This window comes from Solanum dulcamara, chromosome 2 (genome assembly GCF_947179165.1).
Source record: "Solanum dulcamara chromosome 2, daSolDulc1.2, whole genome shotgun sequence".
Lineage (NCBI taxonomy): Eukaryota > Viridiplantae > Streptophyta > Magnoliopsida > Solanales > Solanaceae > Solanum > Solanum dulcamara.
Genome location: NC_077238.1, coordinates 35,425,009 through 35,447,546, shown reverse-complemented (window position 1 = coordinate 35,447,546; position 22,538 = coordinate 35,425,009). Strand labels below are relative to the sequence as shown.

The 22,538-nt window shown below is 35.4% G+C and overlaps 1 protein-coding gene across 1 annotated transcript in view; it reads right to left on the bottom strand.

Annotated features, from left to right (window-relative positions):
• Positions 1–6,375: 6,375 nt before the first annotated feature.
• Positions 6,376–22,538, bottom strand: part of LOC129880498 (ferrochelatase-2, chloroplastic) — a 52,096-nt gene continuing 35,933 nt past the window's right edge. Inside the window, exons 7-9 of the mRNA XM_055954561.1 lie at positions 21,017–21,117; positions 20,714–20,915; positions 6,376–7,230 (exon numbers count right to left, since the gene is read on the bottom strand). Of these exons, the coding sequence (XP_055810536.1) occupies positions 7,006–7,230; positions 20,714–20,915; positions 21,017–21,117 (528 nt within the window). The 3' untranslated portion in view covers positions 6,376–7,005. The remainder of the gene's footprint in view (positions 7,231–20,713; positions 20,916–21,016; positions 21,118–22,538) is intronic.

Here is a 22,538-nt window from a genome sequence, read left to right as displayed (position 1 = left end):
GGAAGTGGGAATATGTGAATATGGACTTTATAATGGGTTTTCCTTGGACTAAGAGAAAACATGATTCTATTTGGGTCGTGGTGGACCAAATGACTAAATCAGTACATTTTCTACCGATCAAGACATCTTATGGTGCCGAATACTATGCTAAGTTGTATGTTTGTGAACTTGTAAAACTTCATGGTGTTCCTTTGTCAATTATATCGGATAGAGTACTCAATTCACTTCAAATTTTTGGAAGTCATTTCAAAAAGGTCTTGGTACTAGAGTCAAGCTAAGTACCGCTTTCCATCCATAAATCGATGGATAAGCTAAAAGAATGATTCAAACTTTGGAGTATATGTTAAGGGAATGTGTGATTGATCTTAAAGGAAGTTGGGATGATCATTTTCCATTGATTGAGTTTGTCTACAATAATAGTTATCATTCTAGCATCCAATGGCTCCTTTTGAAGCCTTGTATGGGAGAAGATGTAGATCTCTAGTGGAATGGTTTGAAGTGGGTGAGATGGCATTGATTGGTCCATATTTGATAGTTATTGCAATGAAGAAAGTAAGTCTTATAAGAGAAAGATTGCAGACGCTTCAAAATCATCAAAAGTCCTGTTCGGACACTAGGAGGAGAGAGCTTGAATTTGATGTAGATGATTGGGTATATTTGCAGGTGTCACCTATGAAAGGTGTGATGTGATTTGGTAAGAAAGGAAAGTTGAGTCCTAGATATGTAGGACCCTATAGGATATTGAAGCGTAATGACAAAGTGGCATATGAGTTAGACTTGCCATTTGAGTTGGCTATGGTTCATCCGGCATTTCATGTGTCAATGTTGAGAAAATTTGTGGGTGATCCAAACTCTATTGTTCCATTGAAAATTATGAACATTGAAGAGAATTTGACTTATGAGGATGTTTTGGCGGAAAGTTTAGACCGACAAGTGAATAGGTTAAGAAATAAAGACGTTGCGTCCATCAAAGTGTTATGGAGGAATCAACAAGTAGAGAGTGCTACGTGGGAAGAGGAAGAGGACATGATGAAGCATTATCCGTATCTTTTTCCTTCCACTCAAGCTTAAAGGTACTAAGTTGTTCATGATCAAATCGATTAAACTCCTACATTTCAGTTTCATATGTCATTCATATGTATGCATGATTCATGAAAATGATTTTTCAAAAGGCCATGTTTTATATTAAGTATGAAGTTTACATGCTTTATGCATTTTTAAAGTGTCCTCATGTACATGTTGGGTTGTTATTCCTCTTCCCATGTCCTTCCTATATTAGTTGAATCTCATTTGAGGACGAATGTTCCCAAGGAGGAGATATTGTAACATTCCTCAAAATGCTCATAAGTACCTAAAGAATACCTTGGGAATAGGTCGCTCGCATAACGCATTATCCTTATTCTTTTGGCAAATTCAAGTCCAGAATGTCGATCAGGGGGTCAAAACCTGTGGGAAAATAGACTCGGTGGATTTTTAGAACTCATGTATCGAAAGATGAATTTTGTCAAAAATTGCATAAAACAGTGAGGTGCGCGGCATCTCCGCGTCGCCCACTTGTTCCCATTCAGCGTAATTTTTTCCTGAGTCAAAATCTAGCCAAAATCTCATTCGCTAAAAATTGGCCAATCCGAGAGCAGCTCTGCATCTCAAACTTGGGCAAGAAATTTTGTCCGAATTCAGTTTTTAAGTAAGGGTATATTAGACTTTTCCCTAATTGTTAGTTAATGAACCTGGAGGTTTTTAGGACCTAATTCTACTATATAAACTACCCTAAATCCTTAATCTCATTCATTCTTCTACAATTCACCTATTCAAATATTTATCTCTCTACAAGAGCTCTCAAGGACTCCATTGAAGACCTCCAAGAAATTCACTCAAGTTCTCCATCAAAACTCTCAAATTCTTTCAAATTCTTTGGTCTTCTCACTCAAGGTATGTGGGTATTGATTCATCGATTCTTTCATCCATGCCCAATCAATTTCTCAAATTTTCTAATGAATTCAAGTATGTGATTTTATGGGTTTTATGATCTCTATTCTAATTTCATGAATTATTATTCAAATTATGATTATAAGTCTATTTTGATATAAATTGATGGTTATTGCATTGAATTGAAGAGTTTTTCTAGTAATTCTCCTATATTGATCTCTAGGGTTCATAATGTGAGTTGTGGGTATTTTCAATTATACTTCCCAATGATATTATCTTTTATGAAGTATGTATGGTCTGATAGAAAGTATATGATCATGCACGTTTTCAAGTCAATTTCATGATTTTCAAGTCGATTGACCATGCATTTATATTTTACCCTAATTTTCAAGTATGAAGTATGACTATGTATTTTTGATTTGTAATATGGAAGGACAATACTCACATTGCACTTATGAAAATGATCTACTCTATGATTTCAAACATATGACTATGACTATGATATATGTCCATTACGATTTTTATGATATGTATGTATTTCGTGGGATTTGACTTAGCACTGAATGTGGACTTTAGGTAGGGGCTCGAAATATAGTTCCTTATATAAAGTCTCTTGTCTCATAACTACGTGCCAATGTAGGTTGCCTTCATGGCCTAGCTAGTGGATCCACATATAACATACGTTATGACTCGCCTAGTGAGGTAGAGTCTACCTTGGCAAGTAGATTCCCTTTTTTCTGGTGTAGAAATAACATCGGGATTCCATGTTATAGCTCGTATTGTCGGTTATGATTCCCATCCCACGTGTGATCTCTTATGTATTTCATGATCTAAATTATGTTTTTCAAATGCTTTGGTCATTATGATTTTCTCATATTTTACTTATCTCATCTTATCATGTACTTCACTTGACCATTTCATTCCATTATTTACGTTGCATGTCATGACTTCATACTTAGTACATTCAAACGTACTAATGCATACTTTTTGCCTACATTGTCTCATAATGTAGGGATTGAGGTTGAGGATCATATCCATTCACGTGGCTAGTTAAGCTTTCCTATCCGGCGAAGTTGTAGTGAGTCCTTATATATCGGGAACTAGTAAAAGAATTTCTTCTCATTTACGTTTGTTCAGCCACTTGACTGATTGGAGAGGAGAGGATGTGAAATGGAGATTCCCTTTATTTTTTAGTTAAGTCTGCGCATGAATGATCGATAATAGAAAATGACAATCTGTTGATTAAATACACTGCAGTAGGTTGATATCTTCCTAAACTTTCTGCTTATTCGGGAATGTGACTTTTTCTTTTCCAGCAATAGAAGCCCAAGATTATAGAATTGTTGATCTTGTAGCAAGTTCCGACAGCCTATGATGAAATAGCACAAAACAAAAAAAGGCTACGCGAATAATAGTGTTTAGTGGGACTAGTCTAAAAAACATTCACTTGAACTGCCAAGACTCAGTTTTTTTGTGAGTTCACTTTAGATTTGACTGTTTGCAGCATGAGAGTAGATTCTCCAAAAAAATTGAATGGTCCTTCGACCTTCGTTTGATTTCGACAGTCGGCATCTTTTCTCCTCATTTCTTTCATAGACAGAAAGGTGCTTTGATCTGTCGAATGACGATTGCTCCATCTCTTAAGAAAGATTATTCAATTTTGGAAAAATTTGCATAGTCACCTCTATGAAAAAGTGTATTCGAGTTGGCTATTGCTTCCAAAGAATTTTGTTATGTTTTATTTTGAGGGTGAACTATAGACATGTCTTAGCCCCCGCCTAAGTTCATGAGTAGAGGCATCTAGTTGAACAAATATTTGGAGTCTATGTTGTCATGTGACACTCTTCGTTTGCTATTCATGGTTTAGACTCTCTTATGATGTTTCCGCTTTTACTTTACCTTATGTATGCTTATGATATGAACAAGAGGTTTGGTCGGAGCCCTTCGAGGATTTGATCGCCGAGTTATGACTAGGCCCTAGGTTAGATCGTGATAAGTATGTAGATTAATATTATTTATAATCATACATTAGTTATTGTTTAATTCTCTTATATATATCTTAGTGTAAGGCAAAACCTCTTTTTCTTAGAGAAACATAGGCAAAATTAAAAATGAACATATCCAAATTGTACTAAATAGTACAACACACAAAATAATTTATTCTTTTTATATAAATTTATTATTATTAACATGGCACAACGTGCAAAACAAGTACATTCAATTAGTATCTGCAGAATAATATGAGATGAGTCATGACATTGTACTAAAATATTAAACAATAAAGACAATGATATCAAATAAAATAAATATTGCTAATTAATAAGTCAAATGAAAATGAATCTTATCTAAAAGTACTAGGTCATGCTAAAATAATACTAATAATACTAGGACTAATTACATCGCTAAACACTAAAAATAATAATTTAAGTTATACATTTTCACTGTCAAAACCAATGAAGAAAAAAAAAACTATTGTCATTCCTATTGTAGAATTATTTTTTTCTTTTTTTTTAAACCATTAGTATTTTGGTTTAGCTTTATTTGAGTTACTAACATTTATGAGCTACAAAATTTATTAAACCATTCAAAAAATCTAAATTCAAGCTTTAAAAAAAAAAGCTAAAAGACAAAAATTATGAAAAAGTTTAAGAAATATTTATATTACATTATAATAAATATTTTTAAAAATTGTATACATATAAAGTGGGATTGATTTGATTTTGATTCGACCTTTTTCAGTTAAACCAAACCATAGTTGAACTATTTTTCCCGATTTGACTTAGCTTATTGATTTGATCCAGAGTTTGGTGCGGTTTGTCAGTTTTCTTTATACACCCCTACCAACAAGCATTGCCTAATAGCTTTTTGTGGAATCGACCTGACCCAAAGAAACCTTTTTATTTAGGAAGAGAATTGAGAAAAAAGAGAGTTAATATCTCAAAAAGTCACTCAATTTTGAAAATTCATCTAGTAAAATTATTAAACTTTGTTTTGTATTAATAAAATTACTCAACTTAATTTATTATTAAAAAATTTAACATGAAAAAACAATGTTTTTATGTCATACTAATTTCACTTTTAAATATATCTTTTAAAGATAAAAAATAATTAAAAACAAATTAAACCTTTTCTTTTTCAATACAGAAAGTCAACTTTTTTTCTCGTTTTAGTTACCAGCATTGAACTTCCCTTGGCTTACATTTTAAAGATTTTGATCATTTCAGTCTGTTCTTGTAACATTCACATTGTAATCAATAACCTCTGAATAAATAGAAATTTCTACATTTTGGATTCTAGGTTTTGAAACATATCTAATTTTATTTGAGTAAGTATTTGAAAGGTGACTTAATTTTTGAGAAACTATCTAGTAAAGTCATTCAATTTTATTTCATATCAAACAGATCGCTTATGTTAGAAAATTTATCTTATAAAATCATTCAATTAAATTTTTCATTAAAAAAGAAATCTAAAATGAAAAAAAAAAAATTAAAATTCTATTCCATATATAGACATGGACCCCATAAATAAAACAAAATGAAAGAGGAATTTAATGATTACTTTAGTTGAGTGATTTTATTGATACAAATGCCTAAGTTCAATATTTTATTGATATAAAATAAAGTTCAGTGATTTTGCTACATAAATTTCTAAAATTGAGTAATCTTTTGAAATATTAATTTGACAAATGAGGCAACTACAAAATCTTCCAATGACAATATTTGCTTGAGACATCCTAAACAATTAGAATATAGTCATTAGAGGTGTAACTCAATCGGTTCGGTTCGACTTTAAATTTTATCAGTTCAATTTATTAATTTTTAATTTTTAAATACGTTAAATCGATAATCAAACCAATAAGATATTTGTATCGATTTTTGATTTATCGACTTTTGATCTTTAACAATTCGATTTTCAATTTAATCAATAAAAAAATATTTTCAAAACAAATATACAACTTCCCCAACAATTTGACGCAATGCAAACATACAACGAAACAAGAAAATAAGATGTTCTTGTTGTGAATACTCATAAATTCACAACCCTTTACATCGTCTAACCCTTGCCATTGTCATTTCAAATCGTAGGGCCACCGTTCTTAGTTCTTTAAATTGACATTGTGAACCTAAAGTAATACTAAAGCCTAAAGGGTAAATATAGTGTGAGCTATGAATTATGTAGGATACTCATAGTTTGATATAGTAATTATATTAATATATTTTTTTGATACTTTGATATTTATATATGAATAAAAATTAAAATAATAAATTATTATAGTCTTAATGGCTACCAGTTTATCCAATAATCTAATATTTAAAAACCATAAACCAATTACTTTTTTCAATTCGATTTGTCGGTCAATTCGGTTTTTGGAAACCCTAATACTCATCACTTGAGCTTCTCCGTTTGTTGGACCTAGACATGTAAGAGGTAGCGCAACTATGGACATTTCTTAAATCCAGCAGCATCTAAGTCTTTTTTACAATGTTGAAAGCTACTTTCCAGTTGTTCACACTTTCATCATCTAGATGATGCAAATACAAGATTATTGTAGACATCTTCCACAGTATTGTTCCAATCTCAACACTGTAAACACTGTATGCAAATAAGTAAATACATAGAAATGTTACAGAAAATTTGAGCAACAGGAAAATTTACAGGTTGGGTGTAGATGCTAAAAGTTATACAAGGATGATAAACCTTCGAAGACGAATTTGCTCTTTTGTTTCTTCTCTTCCTTGATCTTTCTCACCCTTCTCTATCTTCAGTTCAATGTACTGTATGTCTCACAAAACCTGCTCAGTTGGCCTCTAGGGAATGAAATGGAGGCTGTTTTGCTACATAGATTAAAGAAGAAATATATGGTAGCACAAGAGTGGGTGCTCATTCTAAGGAATAGACAATGTACAACTTCTTAATTCATTCCCGATTTCTGTCATTTTTCAACATCTCAACAACCAGCCACCTATGAGTATGTATATGTGTATAATGCATGTGTAAGAGAGACAGCAGGGATGGGAGGGAAGAAGTTTTCTTTTCAAATAGGACGAGCAGAGAGAGAGAGTATGATGTAAGGGGCTAGCGGAATAAGGGTAATATGCCCCACTGATGCAGGAAGCCTTCTCCAGTTGTTACTTCTAGCACCAGCAGCACAAGAACTGCCAACATGGCTGCTCTTCCATTCCACGTTTCTGCACTTTTTGTCCAACCCCATTCCCAGACCGTTACAGGAGGTGGAAGCTCCCTGCGCTGTGAATCATATGCTGCCAATAACTCTTCCACACTTCCAAGAGGGACCAATGACTGCAAACACCTCAGCATAAATTAGGTTCATTTAGCCACCCATCTTGAAAACAGCATTGAACTTTTTTGTCCAAGCTCTGAGAACATTATTCAACCAGAAACCACTTATACACGTACAAATGAAAGAACCTGGAAGTATGCAAATTAACTAAGAAACTGGAGCTAGTCTTACAAAACATTTAAGCATAGCTGAGCACTCACCACTGTCCCAACAAGTCAAGGGAATGTGTTAGTTGATCAGCCTCCTAGGCCTGAGTAAGTTGTTCAAATTCTACACTTGGTCCATAGAAGTGCCAAAGATCTGGTTACTTATATCATAATGGAACTAATGTGCTTGGCAAGTAGGACAAACCATGAGGACAAAGCCTCACTTGTACCGATCAACTAAAACAAAATGAAGTCCATTTGGATAAAATAATGAATCACAAGTAAACATCATCCCCTCACCCACAAGCATAAATCCTATTATTATTACTTGATATAATGCACAATCAATTGGCCTAGCAGAAAAATAGTTGTCGTAGCTCAAAATGAAAATGAATTGAAATCTTCCCAGACGGAAGAAATGGAATTTTAAAACCAGGAACAATCTATCCAATAAGTCTCAGACAGCTAGATGCTGCCCAAAAGTTGGAAAATCAATCATACCTCACCCAAGAAGAAAAAGTTCTTTGCTAACTCAAAATGAGAATGAATTACTTTGCTCAGACTGAAGAAATGGAATTTTCAAACAAGGGATCATTTATGTAATAAAGGCCTCAGAAATGTCGATTCTGCTCAACAGAGTTGGATTAATAATCTATCCTTGTCAAATGGTACTCATATTCGTAGATCTATATGGATGATGAAATTTATCAAAGAACTTGTACTTCCAGCAAAGTGGACCAAATGTAGGAGAGTCACATAAACAGAAGGTATGTATTGTCTAAACCTCTGACTTGATATCTCTAACTCGTATAGAAACTAGAGTTCCTTATAAACATGGGAAGAATCTATCTAAAATAGTCATCAGAAAACAAACTAACTCAAACTCAAATCCATCGTCAGACTTGTTCAAAAAACTCAGAAGATCCATTGATAGCATCAATGGTAGCATACTTCCATTAAAGGATTTGGATTTGGAAGTTAAGGAGGTGCAAGACAAGGTTGATGAGCTTCAATGGGAGGTCAGAAGGTGCTTATTGTGGAAGAAAAGCAAAAGAATGGCAAAGAGTGGATTAAGCGCTATACATATTTCATGGTCCAAGTCCAAATTCAAGAGGAAGATTGAGGCCACATGGAGCCCAAGAGGAGGGGGTCACATGTAGCCCAAGAAAGGAGTTGAAAATGCCCAACAAATGAGCTAAAATTCTGCCAAAAAAGAGATGATTTTCACGCCAAAAATGGGTAGTATACATGCCAAGTTTATGCCAAGGTTTCTCAATTTCTGTCAGAAGGCATATTATTTACGCTCTCTCTCCTCTCATCTTCCACCAACGGTAAGTGCCCCCCACCCCCATCCCACCGACCCCCAGGTCACCACCTCCCCAAACGGTCACCGGCGATTAGTATCTCCGGCGAAGAGTATCTTCCGTCCAAATCTCTCTCTCTCTCCCTCTGTTCTCTCTCTTCTTCTTCTCTTCTTCCCTTCTTCCTTTGTTTTTTTTCCTCCTTTTCCTCTTTGCCTGCGACCGGAAATCCCCCACCAGTAGGTTTCCGGTCAGTTTTCTGCACAGGTATTTCGGCAGTTCCTGACGGTGAACAGTGTTTCAGGCGAGTGAACAGGTTTTATATACTTGGAGTTGGTACCTCCAATAGTCCATTTCCTGTATTTTAGCCTTATAAATTTTGCTTGCTCCGCCTAATTAAGTACCTATCTCACTGCTATTAGATTATTGCTAACTTGTGCTCTATTATTGATCCTTCGTTTATCTTAGATTATCCTTTTACTAGCGTATATCTGCTTTTCTGGCTTTAGTGAGCGATGGTAGACTAGGGTCATGTTCTCGGTTAGGATCGAGGGCCAGGGTTGGGGGGCTAAGGGGGCTGAGGGAGCTTCTAGATTGAGAGTAGGGTCTTGGAATATTAGGACTTTATCGAGAAAGTTCATAGAGTTAGTTAAGATTCTTAAGAAGAGGAAGATTAATATAGCTTGTTTCCAAGAGACTAAATGGGGAGGACCTAAAGCTAAGGAGGTGGACGGGTACAAACTTTGATTCTCGGGCAAGTCGAGGTATAGGAATGGAGTAGGGATCTTAGTAGATAGCGAGCTTAGAGATCAGGTGGTAGAGGTTAGGAGGATCAATGATAGGATGATGATGATTAAGTTATTCGTTGGAGGGCTCACCTTGAACATTATTAGTGCCTACGCGCCACAAGTGGGGTTGGACGAAGAGATAAAAAGGCGTTTTGGGGAGGACTTGAACGAAGTGGTGGTTAGTATACCGCCTACTAAGAAGCTATTCATAGAAGGAGATTTCAATGGGCATATTAGGTCTGTTTCGACGGGCTATGACGAGGTGCATGGAGGATTTGGCTTTGGGTGCAGGAATGGTGAAGGAGCCTCACTCTTGAATTTCGCAAAAGCTTTTGGATTAATGGTGGCCAACTCGAGTTTCCCAAAGGAGGAGCACTTGATAACCTTCTGTAGCTCGAGGGCGGCGACGCAAATAGACTTTTTGCTCCTTAGAAAAGATGATAAAAGCCTTTGTAAGGACTGCAAGGTCATACCAAGTGAGAATCTTACGACCCAACATAAGCTATTGGTCATGGACTTGGAGATAAGAAGGAAGAAAAAGAAAAGGATCGTGGATGACCGACCGAGGATTAGGTGGGGTCGTTTGACTCCGTCTAATGCCCTAGAAATAGGGGAGAAGCTGATGGCTATGGGGGCGTGGGATAGTTGGGGGGATGCGAGCAGTATTTGGGATAGAACGGCCAACTGCATTAGGGAAACAACTGGAGAGGTACTGGGGGTCTCACGAGGCCGCCATGGTGGGCATCGAGGGGATTGGTGGTGGAATGGAGAAGTCCAGGGAAAGGTAGAAGCAAAGAAGCAGGCATATATAAAGTTGGTAGATAGCAAGGATGATGAAGAGAAGCGAACGAACAGGGAAAAGTATAAGATGGCGAATAAGGAGGCGAAGATGGCAGTTTCGACGGCTAAAACGGTAGCCTTTGAACGCCTTTATGCACAACTAGAGGACAGAGGTGGGGATAAGAAGCTATTTAAGCTCGCCAAGGCGAGAGAGAGGAAGGCACGCGACTTGGATCAAGTGAAGTACATCAAGGACGAGGATGGTCAAGTGCTGGTACAGGAATCCCGCATTAGACAGAGATGGCAGTCTTACTTTCACGAACTCTTGAACGAAAGAGGGGACAGACTTTGTGTTGGGAGACTTGGAGAACTTGGATAGGCGTCGCGAATTGTGATAGTTGTTGCAACAACTATTGTAGCAACTAAACAATTATCATAGTTGTTGCAACAACTATCGCAATTGCAGCAACAACTATCATATTTACTTGATTTTCTATAGAATATTTTTCAACGACTTAATTTTTTTTTAAATTCTCAAAGCCAAATCAAAACCGTCCATAAAAATAAAATGAAAAAAGAAAAAAATGTGATAAAAAGAATGAATAGCGGCGGCGACGAGGTTGGTGACAACAATGGCGACGACGACGAAGAAGAAGATAGAGGAAAGGAGAAAGAAAGAAAGTATAAAGAAGATGCAGGGAGGGAGAGAGAAAATCTAAAAAAATGGGAGAAAGAAAGAAAAAGAGAATAAGATTGGTAGATAATAAAAATGGGGGAAAATTTTAAAATTTGAAATTTGAAATAAGAGGAAAGACATTTTACAACAACAACCCAGTGGAATCCCACAAGTGGGGTCTGGGAAGAGTAGGATGTACGCAGACCTTACCACTACCTCATGGAGATAGAGAGGTTATTTCCAAAAGACCCTCGGCTCGAAAGTCACAACAATTTAGAAATATAACTAACACTTTAGGAAAATAGTAACAATAATAAAATTTAAACTACAAAGAAATCCATTCGGGAATGTATCCCAAACCCCGGCGAACTATTCTTGTGCTTTGAACTTTATGTTCATAACCTGCTAAATATACGAGAAAAGAACACAAACTACACAACACCTATGTATTGATCATTTATTCATAGCTAACTGAAATATCAACAATGAAGTAATATAGACACAATAATATTCATATACTTCAAAGACCGACTCAAGCAAAATATTACATTCACACCCAGAGAAAGAGGGAGAGGATGAAAACTAACCCAGATGCCTCCTTTCCAATAACATAAACTTAAAGTAAATAAATGACAAAAACAAGAAAATAATGCTAGTAAAGGTTACTAACCGGTTGAAAATTATCAAATATATATACTCTGAAGGTATCAAGGACAGTTAAGCATTTTCACTGCAGTATTATTCAGTTCTTGATACATTCATGATACTGTCAGAGTATATATATACTATGTTAGTATCAAAAAATAATTGAGCAGTGTTTTTTCCTTCATGATACTATCAGAGTATATCTGATGGTATCAAGAAAACGCGCAAACTCCTTTTTGGGGCATGAAAGTAATGGGGTACCCAATGGTAAATAGTTTCCCTTTTGGGGGCATAACAATAATTATCCCATTCTTATCAAGTAATATTAAAGTCATTCTATCAAGGTTCCATTCTTGATAATATAGTAGTTTCTTTACCAGGCAAAGAAAAGGAAAAATACATAAAGACACACCCTCAATCTTGCCTCAAATTTGCAGTAACACACTTAATCTTAGCAAGAGTCTTGTGACGCCCCTTGAACAATTTTAAAGCAGAATAAACATCACCCGAAACGTTGTGGCACGAGCAGTGTAAGTACATCCCTCAAGCGCGTGCAAGAACAAATAGCAGCTCAAAGTAGAAACTTCTTGCACCACATGTCCAAAATATTAAATAACAACATATTTTAAAAGGCCCTTCTTCAATATTTTTTGAAAGATCTGCAACCTTTCCTCTGCTCATGCCCTCCTCCTTATGGCCTAACCATCTACATCATAACTTGCTTAACCAGTTCTACCACCATCCCTCTTCTCTCCTTCACTAGTGAATCAGACCCATTATTATAGTTTAGGAAAGAAACCCAGCAACTTCTTATCAAATAAGTAATCCAGCAACCTTGTATATATATATATATATAGACACAGTTGCATCGTTGATTTCATTTCCGAAAAAGAAAATCCAACAATCAATTTGCATAACTAATATAAAGAATAAACTTTATGAGACCCTTTTTCAGAAATAGGCCAAGGTTTTATTTATTTATTTATTGAAAAAAAGATTGAACCCAAATAAATTATTGTAGAAAAATAGTAAGAAAACTAAAAAAAGATAATCTTTGCTATGACTGAGAGAAGATCAAAACGAAGAAAAGAAATACGTAGAGGAAGAAGGTGAAAGCAAAACAATAAAGAAGAATGAAATAAAAGAATGGTAAGGTTGAGAAGAAAGGATAATAGAAAGAAATATAAGAAAACGGGAAGATGTCAGCTATTGAAGTGGAGAAGAAAGAGAAAATCTCTTGATGATAAAAGAAAAAAGAAGAGAAAAGGGGTTTAAGTGATAAAATGTAAATAGAGGCACATGTAGAGCACCATTAGGTTATTCATGCCACATCGGCATTTAGAGTGATGTTTATCCCACTTTAAAATAGTTCAAGGGGTAATAGGAACCCCGCAAAAAATAATTGTGTTATTGTAAATCCAAAACAAGTTTGAGGGTGTTTTTGTGCATTTTCCCCCTAAAAAACCTAAATTATTTTTTTAGTAGCTTAAAAGGTAAGCTACATAACCAAGAAGAACAAAAATTCAAGTGTTTAAAAATTAAGCTATTTTTAGAAACTTCGCTTTTATTGTGTTTCTTTGTTTCCAACACCAATAAGGAAAACCACGAAGAGGGAAGCTTTGGATTTTTTTCTTTTTACGCAAGTTGATATTTTTCTTGTCTCATCAAACTCAATCTGTCTAGAAGTTGGAGAAAAATGATTTATTTCTACATATTATTTCTAAAGGATTGTTAATAGTAGAATTTGTATGTATAAATCCTAAAGGAACCAACAAAAAATAGTAATTTGAGTGGAAAAGGCAAGAGAGGGTGAGATCAATAGAGGGTTAAAGCCAAAGTGAGATACTTATTTCTTTGATATTTTTTTATGATGTTTCTAGCAGGAAAGGAGAATGAAGCAGGGACTCAAGATGACTATTAGAATCTCTGTAAATATTCTAGCATACATGTAAATATAGTAGGTAGCGTAATTTACTCCTATTGTAATTAGGTATCAATTTATTGATCTCCTTTCCTCTTTAGGAAACGTAAACATGGTTATTTAAACCCCAATAGTTTGAGGAAATAATCAAGTTGAGTTCTCTCTCAAACTCTTTCTTTCTCACAATAACAACTTAACTGAGGTGCTCACAATGATTGCCGCTCGATTTGATGCGATGACACCGCCCTAACGGATTTAGGGAGACCAAAGTCCGTAAACATGGCTAGTGTGAGGAGAATCCATCAAAACACGAGACCTTAAATTAAGAGACAAGCTGTTCAAATTTCAAATAAGCCAGAAAAGGAGCCGTTTGGAGAAGTAAAGAACCAAGGTGAAATTTCTTTTCAAACTAGAGCTAGTGTGCTATCTAAGGTATGTGTCCTTAGAATGGATAAGGAGTTTCGGCATAACCTAATTAGCATTTATAGTGTTGAAAAATTAGAATTACCTTGTGTTGATATTGTTACACCCTACATATTTATTTATTTTTGAGAATGTTTCACCCTACATATTGAAAGTAGTAAAAGTAGATAAAAGGGTGTTAATATCGTTCTTTGTTGGAAGGTATAAAGATGAGATTTGGTGTGGTGTAATTCCCATGTATGATTGCCATATCTTGTTGGAAAAAACATGGCATGTTCATAGAAAAGCTTCATATAGCTTAGGGAGAATAGATATTCTCTTCAGATGAATGAGAGGAAATTCAATCTTGGTCTGTTGACTTCCTTACGTATCTTTGAAGATGAAGAAAAGCTTAAAGAGAATATAAGAAGATATGACAGAAAAGATTGAGAGGAGAAAAGGAGTGCAAAGGGACAACTCAAGAGTGGAAAAAGGAGACCTAGAGAAGAGAGAAATGAGTGAGTTGTCACAAGAAAAGAGGAGATTGAATGATAGGAAGGAGATTGAAGAAAAAAGAGATGAAAGCAATGAAAATCTATCTTATTCTAACCCCAACCTTTCTAATCCTTCTTTTCCTAGTTGTGTTGTTTCTTGTGTAGGAACTCTTTGAGATTCACAAATGAGCAAGTCATCATTAGAGGAATATTGTGATTTACTTGTGTATTTGTGTTCCATGCCTAGCAATTATCAACAATATATGACAATCATATATGGGAACAAAAGCATTCATGGTGGCATAGTTCCATTAAAGGATTTGGATGAAACTTTGGAAGCTAAGGAGATGAAAGATAAGGTTGATGAGCTTCAATGGGAGATCAAAAAGGTATCTATCGTGGAAGAAGAGCTCAAAAATAATGGCAAAGAGTAGATTAAGTGCTACATATATTTCATAGAACAAGTTAAAGATGAGGTATAGGTTTTCCCCTAACATGTACCTAGCCTAGTACATGCATCTTTAATTATATTCTTCTCTTTTTTCCTAGTACAGGAACTAGCTAATAAACTAACTAAATAATATTACAAATCTAAAAACCTTTTATTCTTCCAACAAAAGGTTCGAAACTCCTCCTTGAATTTGGTGGTTGGAATTCCCAAAATATTCTTCAGTATTTAAATTTTTCTTCCTAAACTCCTCCAAGATTGACTCCTCATCTTCTCAAAAGGTGTTTCCTTCTTGAGATTCAGATAGTCCTTTTTTACTGATTGTGCTTCAGAAAGTGCATCATCTGTTTCATCAGAACTTCCCTCTTCAATACTGCTCTCCTGTTTTGAAGATTTGTAAGTAGCAGGATTAATTCTTTTTCATCATTTCTTTTTCATCTTTTCATCATTTACTCAACTATCATCTTTACTGAGTAGATGCAGAGACCTTTTTAGATTCTACAAGTGTTCATTTTACAAGGAGACACTTCTTAAAAATCCTCATCAAAGCTCGTTAATAGATTGGCAACACACTTTCTCTTGTATGCAATCAAATCTATCCTCATAATCATCTTCATCTTAAAATAACTTTCTTCAGAGTTGTCACTTGTCATCTTCCAAACTAAATTCATTACATGACTCGTCTTTTGTCTTGGTTGCTGGTAAATCTATGAAATAACCTTAGGATAATTTTTCACATTTCCAATTTGTTGAAATTTGCTTTAAGTTACAATGATAATTTTTATAGCATGATAAGTTAGCTAGGTTTAGGATGAATTTGAAATTTAAATTTCGATTAGGTTGTTCTAGCTATCGAGATATTTTAGGGTTTTTGAATTTTAAATTATGTAGATTTTGAGTTTTAAGTTGGCTATTCAAAGCTCATATATTCTTAATTTGAAATTATGCAGATTTTCAATCAATATTTTTAACCCTTTTTGTTGCACCATCATTTTTTTTTAAAAAAAACAGTGGTATCAAGAGTCTCATAAATCTTAAGGGATCTGTGAGTTCTTCTAAAGAACTATTTTTCAACCCACTTTTAACCCCTTTTTTTTAATTAAAGGGGTGAGGCTCGAGGACCTCATATATTAAAACAAAATTATGTACATGACACGGGGCCTAAAATGACCCAGCCCAAAGCCATGAAAAGCAATGAAACACGATAATAAACAAAATAAAAAAGACAAAAAACAAAAGACAAGTAATAGATCAATAAAAGGGCAGCCCGGTGCACTAAGGCTCCCGCTATGCGCAGGGTCCGGGGAAAAGCCTGACCACAAGGGTCTATTGTACGCAGCCTTACCTTGCATTTCTGCCAGAGGCTGTTTCCAAGGCTTGAACCCGTGACCTCCTGGTCACAAGTAATAGATCAATCTCAAATGAAAACAAAAGGTGAAAATGGAATTTGGAAGGTCGGCTTCTTGAGACCTCATCGTCGGGTTTATTTTCAACATGCACGGCTATTTTCAACCTGTGCTTATTTTCAATCAATATCAATTTTTAATCCACTTTTCAATCAGGGCAAGCAACAGTCTCTTTCAATGCCTCACAAATTTTCACCGACGAAAATTGTCGAATTTGGTCAGTGAGAACGAAATTAGATATTGAATCTATTATTTATGGAATGTTGTAATGGATGAAGATCCTTACACACACTCATTGCAGATCCTACCATTGTCCAGATTAAAGCACTTTCAAAAGAGCTTCCAAACAAGACAAGATTATTGAGGATGTTCTTTAAGCACAAAACCAAAAGAAGAAGAAATTTTGAAAGTTCAAAAACAATCAAAAGGATTCAACACCAACCGCCAAAGCAAAAATTGAGGAGCATTTTTTAAATTGCACTAACTGTAGTAATTTTTAGCATAATAAATTGGCTATGTTTATGATGAATTTGAAATTTAAATTTCTATTAGGTTGTTTTAGATTTTGAAATATTTTAGGATTTTTGAATTTTAAATTACGCAGATTTTGTGTTTTGAGTTGGTTACTTAAAGACCTTACATGCTCAGTAAAATAATTGAGAGTCATTTTCAATCAATATTATCAACCCTTTTTGTTGCACTGTCTTTTAAAAAAATCAACACAATTCTTCAACAATCAATTATTTTTCTTGAAGACAAGAGAAGGAAGTTATTTTTCTTTACTTCACTCGACTTGCTTATATAAAATTGCATGGTACCTAGGTATTTATAGGTTTTCCCTAACATTAATCTTACTTTCATTATAATGTAACGACCCATCCCATCGTTACAACAATAATTGGGATGTACGTACCTGGGTAAAGTTTTCCTAGGATGAAACTTGGTAAAAATTTCAAGCTAGGACAGTTTCTGCCAAAAATATGGTGTTGTTGGGTTTAGAGATCGTTGGTGTTCCAGGGTGTAGTGTTTAATGACTTTGAGTGGTCCACAAAAACCTTCGCAATGAGAAACAAATTCATAGGACTTCGATTATAGTGATTTCTGCAATGAGACATATCTATGTCATCATAAAATTCAGTGTGTTAAGAAACAAGGGGTGGAGGGAATTTGCAACTTCCGCCAAGCTACTGTTTTAGGCAGCAGTGGCGGGACCCTCATCGCAGTAGCTGGACCGCTATAGCGGTAGGGTAACTGTTATAGAGGCCACTTGATCGCCATAGCAGGACCGCCATAGCAGCCAAGTGGCCAGTGGTCATCGGCGGTGATTAAATGCCTATTCCTTATTTTTGACTTTATTTTCTCCCTAACATCAAAAAATTGTCCTTAGGCTTGAGAGAGGCTATTTTCTACAAACTAGGGCTTTTTCTATCATTGAGGTAAGACCATTACTCCCTTCTAACATCGATTAGTTCAGTTAATTAGTAGAATCATTAGAATGGGGGTTTATGGAGAATTCTTGGGTTTAGGCCCTAGGTTCATGAATCGATAATAAATGTCTATGGGTAATCATAAATTGGTGTAATAATGATTCTAGGTTGTTTGATTTTACTTCGTAGCGTAGAATTACTTTTCTTTTCCGTGAATTAACGGAAATTGGGAAAAGAAATAAGTGGGAAAACCCTAACTTGATTGTTTAGGCTATGATTAGTGGTAAAATCAATGGGATTTGATCTCTAGGGTCTAGAATGGTGGAGTAAGTGATTTAATACTGTGTCATTGTTTCTTTTAGATCGTGAACGATCCGAAGCTTCGAAAAAAGGTAAGGGTCTTGCGGATTAGCTTGCATTCGGGCTCTTCGGTTGAGGTAGGCTATGGTTTAATTGTAGTTTTGAGTTGAGTAGATTCATGTATGCTCTTAAGTTGAATAATTGTTGATTGCTTTTCGGACATGGTTGTAATTGATGACTTGGTTGTTGATGCATAAAAATGCATAAGTCATTGATGTATGAATTAATTGAATTACTTGTGTTACAAGTATACTTATAATTGTTGCACATTGAGTTATATGGGTGAGGGGTAAGGGTAATTATAACCTTCTTGGTGATGAGTGGCTCATGTTTGAGATGATCTTGGACAGCGGTTAAATATATATTTGGAGGGTCGGGTACCACGCCGGTATGATACATGGATGAAGCTGGTCCCCTGCATGTCATGGCTAGATGGGCATAAATAAGATCCTTAGCATGCGTGTACACCTTAGTGTTTGATGTGTGAGCTTATTAGTGTATTGTACTGATAATGAGTTTAAATGAAATTACTCTGGTAAGATGGAGTGGGCATAGACCTACGTAAATTAAAATCATTGATTCTTGATTTCCTTGATGATTGAGATTGTATATTTGAGACGGCTTAACTTGTTGTGATGATACTTGTTGGGTGTTGAAATTACTTGCTATGTGTTGAATGTCTAGTCTGCTTGTTGTTTAACTTATGTGTTGCATGCTTCCTAAATTGAGTCGTCCTATGATGCCTACCACTATATGGCAGTGTTGTGAAAAAGCGCCGAAGCGCTCTCTTTAAACGTGAAGCGAAGTGAGGCGAGGCACTAGCGCTTCAACACCGTGAAGCGAAGCGATTTCAGAAAAGCGTGCGCTTCATGGGAGAAGCGAGAAGCACGCTTCATCTAGAAGCGAGAAAAATGCTCGCTTTTTTTGAAAAAGCGGCACTAAGGTTTTTTTAAAAAAAAAATCTGTAAAACTTATAATTAATTGTTCCAAGCTGCTGCGACTTCTTCTTCAACTTCGACAATTCAACCAGGTTAGTTTTTCTTCTTCTCTTCTTCTCTTCTTCTCTTTCTATTTCTATTTTTATTTCCATTCAGCAGTTCTGCCGTCTGCGCAACTGCTGCGATGTTCTTCTCTTCATCTCTTCTTATCTTCTTTTTCTTTTTCTGCGCAACTGCCGTCTGCGAAGAATTATTTTTTTCAAGTTTTATTCAGCAGTTTGGCCTTTTTGAAGATAAAGCATATGCTCTGTTTTTTTTCCACATAGTCTGGCTGCTTTATTATTTATTTTTTAAAATTTTGCTGCAGTTGCTCTTTTAATTTTGTTGCAGCTGCTCTGTTATTGTTTTGACAATTTGGCTTATGTGACTGAATTATTATTCTATTTTTTCTTTGTAGTAAGTTGTTTTTTCTTAATGGCACAAAAAAGGAATCCATCTTGGGCATATGGAATTGCCATGGCAAGTAACACAAAAATCAAATGTGTTTTTTGTGATATGACATATAATGGCGGAATATTTCGTCACAAGAAGCATCATATTGGTGGTTATACGATGTTAAAGTGTGTCCAAAGGTCCCGAATAGTGTGAAGGAAGAAATAAAAGAGTATTTTACGAAAAAAAATGAATTTAAAACTCAAATGAATCCTGAAGCATCCATGGTTAATCTTGTTGATGATGATGAAATGGATGATGAAGTTGAAGTGAATATGCCAATGGGGCATATTTTATTATCTATGCATATTTTATATTTTATATTTTTATATTAAATAGCGTTTTTTCTGAAAAAAGCATGCGCTTCGCTTCACGCTTCTCGCTTCTGTGAAGCGAGCCCCTGTCGCTTTTTTCCGCTTCTCGCTTCTCAAAACACTGGTATATGGTGGCTTGTATTGATACTACCATGTACTCTTCTTTTGTTGAGTGCAAAACGTGTTCCAGAGGCTCATTCGAGACCCCATTTCTAGCGTGTACCAGCAGTTTTCGATCAGTAGTCCTTGTCCATCTTCTGGAAAATGAGACACTCTTATCTTTTATTTAGTTTTTGGATACTTCTATTAGACTTGGTTTTGTTTAGAAGTTCTTGTACGATGACTTTCGGGTCTTGGGGATTTTTCTAGGTAGTTGATTCGTCTCCGCACTTATTTAAGTTGTTGGTTTTCAAAATATTATCCTTCGGTTGGATTTAATTATATTACTGTCTTGAATCATTGATTAATTGGGTCAAGGTTTGGGTTAGATGGTTCTCCCACTAGAGGGTTAGTGTGAGTGCCACGCACGGCCATTGGGTTCGTGACCTATAATCTTCTCTTTTTTCCTAGTACATAAACTACCTAATAAGGTAAGCACGAAATAATCATATAAAAATTCATGTATCATAAAAAGGGGCAGTCCGGTGCACTAAAGCCTATGCGCAGGGTTCAGGGAAGGGCCCGACCACAAGGATCTATTATACGCAGCCTTACCTTGCATTACAAATCTTAAAAACCTTTTATTTTTCCAACACAAGGTTCAAATTCCAACATCTATCACTAACCTTTTCACATACCATCCAACTATGTTACACAGCTTAGTGCCTATGTTAGATGATCCCTTCAATTAAACGTTTGCAAGCTTCTCTATATCAGGTCATTGGCGCCATCTACTCTAACAAAAAGTTTAATAATTTCTTTATCACAAAGGAGTCAAAAAGCACCTGGCGAGCTTCAAGATTTGAGACTGCCATTGCTCCTACATATGGAAGACTTTCAATCACTGCATCTGCCAAATCTGAGATGAAAGTGGGTTCAACACCTAGGGCAGGAACACGTGCCCAGTTTTGTATTCCAGACTCCAATGCTAGTTCCTTGTATTCAACATCAATTTCCTCTAATGTCTCAATATGCTCACTTACAAAACTGTGATAACATTTGAAATTAGAGAATACATGCAATTAAAACAAAATCAAGACAAACTAGGCATCATCGTTTGTACTGCATAAAGAGCCAACTTTGCTTACCTTATTGGCACGGCAAGAATACTCTTTACCCCTTTCTTCCCAAGCTCAATTATTGTCTCATCAGTGTATGGTTTCAGCCATTCAACAGGTCCAACCCTACTCTGCATCAGAACAAAATAACTTCATGGAATGACCAAGTAAACAACATTTACAAAACTCAATCATGATACTCTAAGTGAAAAAAGGTGCACCCATATGCATACAGAATCCCAGTAAAGCACATCAGTTCAGGAAGTCGTGTATCTGAAATGCTGGTGAAGATTTTTCTGTTTTGTAGTTGATCCAAGAAAATAACTTTTATTTTTATGAAAGTGATGTCCGGCCAGCTTGCGCTCGCTCTCGACTATTCCACCAGAACCTGCTACCTTCCACAAACACAGGTACCGGTTAACTCTGTCCACCAACACTTGGGTAGATGGAAAGAAATCACCTAGCTCTTTTGGCTGTAATGGGATTTGAACATTGAGACCTCAAGAAAATAACTTGTGTTTTTGCATCCAAGAAAATAACGTATCAATGGCAGATAGCATCAACATTACTCGACCACATACTCTATCGCCCAAGCAAATAGGAGAATCAATGTACAAAAGCTATATGTTATGTCCTCGCAAATAAGCATATGAGCCTCATCTTATTTTCTCATCCAATAGTATCACTTGACAACAACATCATAAATACGAACCGCCTTTCCTTAAGAAATGTATGAATCAAAAAATCAATTAAGCACCCAATAAAAATTATTTTTGGCCCAATGGGAACACAAGATGTGACATTGAATGGAGACCCCTCTATGTTCATAAAATTGACACTAATAAAGGGCTACATTACCTTTCACACATAGAGGTGCTATGCTTATAACATGAAAGTGTTTAGTACTCGTGTCTCACACTCCATATTAGTTAATTATATTTGTAATGCAACTTAGAAAGTTCATATGGTACAATGTAATACTTCAATAGAAAGTAGCAATTAATCCACTCAACTATTGTTGTGGAAAAAGTGTGGACAAAAGAAAAAAGCTTCTTCACCTTCATAACAATAGGTATGCACGTACAACCTTTTCAAAGTAAGATGGGGTGCTTTAATATGTTATTTTCAAGCTCACCATATGTTAGACCTGTTGTTACTAAGGTCTATAACCGCAGGAAGAAGGGTGAAAATAAGGCTTAAATGTAACTGTTTTATTTATTAATTATTATGTGTATGTAATTCTAGTAGTTAACTAGCAGTTTAGGTAGTTATTTTGTGATAAATTGTACTGGGAAGAAGGGAAGACAGTCAGTTTTTTGGGTAGGATTTTCTTAGGCAGATTTGGAGGTTAAGGTTCCTCGAAATACCTTGGGTGTTAGAAGTATTCTCTACTTTCTATTTGTAATATATATTCTAATTGTTTGTCACAGTAAATAATAGTTGAAGTGTTGTTCCTGTTTCTGTGTTGTGTTTGGAAGTTTCTAGATTTATTGTTAGGAGAGTTCTGGATTCCAAACAATTTTGGTATCAGAGCCTTATGGTTTCAACCAGA